Here is a 3,077-nt window from a genome sequence, read left to right as displayed (position 1 = left end):
CCTGTAGTAGACTTTGATGAATGAATTGTCTATCACTTCTGTCTCAACACTCATTCCAACATTGACATAAAGAGATCAATTCGATAATTTAATGAAGATGTAATTGATGAAGACTAAAGATATTTCATGTTGCATAGTCTGCTGTGGATTTTACCCTAGATCTCACTCGGCTAACATCATACAATCTGACAAGTAATTATAGTGAAGGACATGAAGAACTAGCACAGTGGGCTTAAAAAATAAATTAAACCATTAATAGTATGTCTTTGTTTCTGTCAAACAAACATGCACACGCTGACATTACACCATTAATTTCCATAAATCTTGTGGGTCATATCCCTGTTGTTTATTCATCTCAGAAATGGTTGACTTGATGATTAATGTAGTGTAGTGTGAACGCATTGTAGATCATCTAATTAAGTCTATCTCACACCTCCAGAGAACCGCCAAATCAAGACATCAATTCTCAGAGCCCTCCAAGGGAAATGACGAAACCACATAATGGCAAAACAACTGGCACTTGCTCCTGTGAAATTATCATCACTTTAGCTCTCACCACTTACAAAAGGTCAGACTCCCTCTGTTGAACATTTTATGAAACTATGCCTATCTTCAGAAATGTAGAAGTGTTCTTGTGCGAGCTACTGCGTTTTTGTGTTTTAAAGCAGAGTGTGCAGTCCATTACCAGAGGCAAAAGGCTATCATTTGATTGCTTGAGTCCTCTTTAGAGCGTCTGGACATGAGAGTGAGAGGCTCTGAGGGCAAGATTCTGAGCAGTGATCTATAGCAGACATGCAGTGATCCTTGGAGTCTTGCAAGACTAAAAGGGTGTACAAGGGATTCTGCATCACTTGTTTTCTCACATAGGTGAGGGCTGAAAAAACTGCATTAAACGGTAATCATATAAATACAGTTACAACAAGGTCGAAGGTGATGTGAAAAGGGTACCTTAGCCAAAAAAACTGAGATTTCCCTGGCTACTTGCTGAGAAAGAGAAATAAGATGAGAAGGAGGTGAAAAGGAGCTGTGAACATCTAGTTGTAGTTTGCTGATATTCCCGTTTGGCTGTGGGTTTCAGGAACAGGGTATTCCCAAATAGATTTACTCCTCTATTAAATGTGCACTGCGCTTGTTTCATTCAAGGTCAAAGAGATGTATAAGGGAATCTTAAGCCTGGATCACTAATGTTCACAGCAACATCAAAACAAAGCTGAGAGCCTGAGTATTTTCTTTACTCCTCGTAAAAGAAAATTCCACCAACAACAACAAAAAACCCTTAGTTCTCAGACAAGAACATCGAATATTGGCTGGAATACCACTCCAGTGCTGCAAAAACCTCCTTAATGTCTGAGTGCTCCTTCTGAATAGTCTGTGCTGATGTGTCTTGTATCTTCAGAGGCAGCTGTCAGGAACGGGGCTCTCGGGTGATTGGTTCTCCTTCACCGCTATCTCAGAAATGAGTGTCAGGCAGGTGGCGGGATTGCGGGAGGCACAGCGAGACAGTAGGTCCTGCCCACTATGCCTGCAGGGGCACAGGTAACCCCGAAGGTGCATGCGGACCTTACTGTGCAACGAGGCATAGATGAAGGGGTTGTAGCAGGCTGAGCTCATGGCGATCAGATGGCAACTAACCTGCAGCACATTTACATAGTGTTTGTCCACGATCTGGAAGTCCGAGTCTAGATCCAGAAGAAGATTGAGGACTTGCAATGGGAGCCAACAGAGAGCAAAGGCAAGAACTGAGGCCACCAGTAGGGAGAAAGTCTTGCGGCGCTGCTTGCTCCAGCGCTGCTGGCTCTGGGAAGGCTCTCCAGGTAATGTGTGTTTGCGGAGATGCACACTGATGGCACAGTAGGAGATGCTTACAGACAGCAGTGGGATCATGTAGGATGCCAGTAAGAAGAAGCATGAGTAGAGTAGGCGCTGTCGTTCTGCACCCAGCCAAAACTCCTCACACACTACCAACTCCATCCCACTGGGTCGCAGGTCCACGTAGCGAGTGTGGAGGGAAGGGGGAGCGGCAAGGGCCAACGAAACTGCCCAGACACCCAATGCCACTGCGCCACAACCCCACACAGAGATACGTCTCCGCACTGGGTACGCTACCACCACATATCGGTCCATGGCAATGGCGGTGAGGGATAGTACAGAGGCGAAGACTGTTGCACCTTGTACCAGAGGAATAAGGTGGCACATCGGACGTCCGAATGCCCAACCCTGTGCATCAAATGCATACGATGCAGTTAGCGGCACACAGCTTAGGCACATCAGCAAGTCCCCAGCAGCAAGGTTGCCAATGAAAAAATTGGTGGCATTATGAAGTTTCTTGTCTGCCAGAATGCAGGCAAGAAGGAAACCGTTCCCGACACCAGCCACGACAACAACTAAGGCGTAGAGTGGAATAAATAAAGGTTTGAAGCGTAGAAGCAGCTGGGTTCCTGAGAATTTATCAAGGGGGTCAGTCCGATTGGAAGTGCTCAGGGTTGTGTTGAAGCCCGCCAAAACTTGTTCCAGAAGAGGATCCATTTCTACCTGTCACAGAAACATTGATGAACAACAAAGACATGCAGGTATACACTCAGTCTGCGGTTAGAGATATACTCAGTGTGAGATTGGCACATGGAAACGCTGTTGCCATGCTCTTGATGGAACCCTTTTAAAGAGTCTTTCTCTTTCTGCCTTGATGAGACTTGAGCACCCTCTAAGTGCAAAGCTGAAAGGCTGCATTTTACAGATCCAATTAATTGTTGAAGCAAATCCCCCCTCCACCCCCAAGGTGAGTCACAAAGTTCAATTACAGAGTTGTTATTTAATATTTTCTTTAAGGCAATCCTTATCTTTATTTAAAGCTACTTTGTCTGGCAGAGGTAATTCACAAGGATCAACTAGTTATTAGGCCTTGTGAATGAAAAAAAAAAAAAAGACCTTAATTACGTCTAGCCTATACAGTCTATTAAACTCCGCTACACAATGTGTGATTACACTGTATGAATGATTGCAACAGCATCATAATGCAAACATAGTAGTTACAAAGGGTAAAGTTTTAACACTTTAATACTTCATTAAAATATAAAAAA

General features: G+C 44.1%; 1 protein-coding gene across 1 annotated transcript; it reads right to left on the bottom strand.

Annotated features, from left to right (window-relative positions):
• Positions 1 to 1,269: 1,269 nt before the first annotated feature.
• si:dkey-202l22.3 (7 transmembrane receptor domain-containing protein) lies at positions 1,270 to 2,526 on the bottom strand. The gene has a single exon (XM_056474418.1). The coding sequence runs from the start codon at positions 2,524 to 2,526 to the stop codon at positions 1,393 to 1,395; it is 1,134 nt and encodes a 377-aa protein (XP_056330393.1). The 3' UTR covers positions 1,270 to 1,392.
• Between the last annotated feature and the right edge of the window lie 551 nt (positions 2,527 to 3,077).

The sequence above is a fragment of the Danio aesculapii genome, chromosome 15 (assembly GCF_903798145.1).
Source record: "Danio aesculapii chromosome 15, fDanAes4.1, whole genome shotgun sequence".
In the NCBI taxonomy this organism is placed as follows: domain Eukaryota; kingdom Metazoa; phylum Chordata; class Actinopteri; order Cypriniformes; family Danionidae; genus Danio; species Danio aesculapii.
The sequence above is the reverse complement of the archived record's forward strand: the minus strand, read 5'-3'. Positions and strand labels throughout refer to the sequence as shown.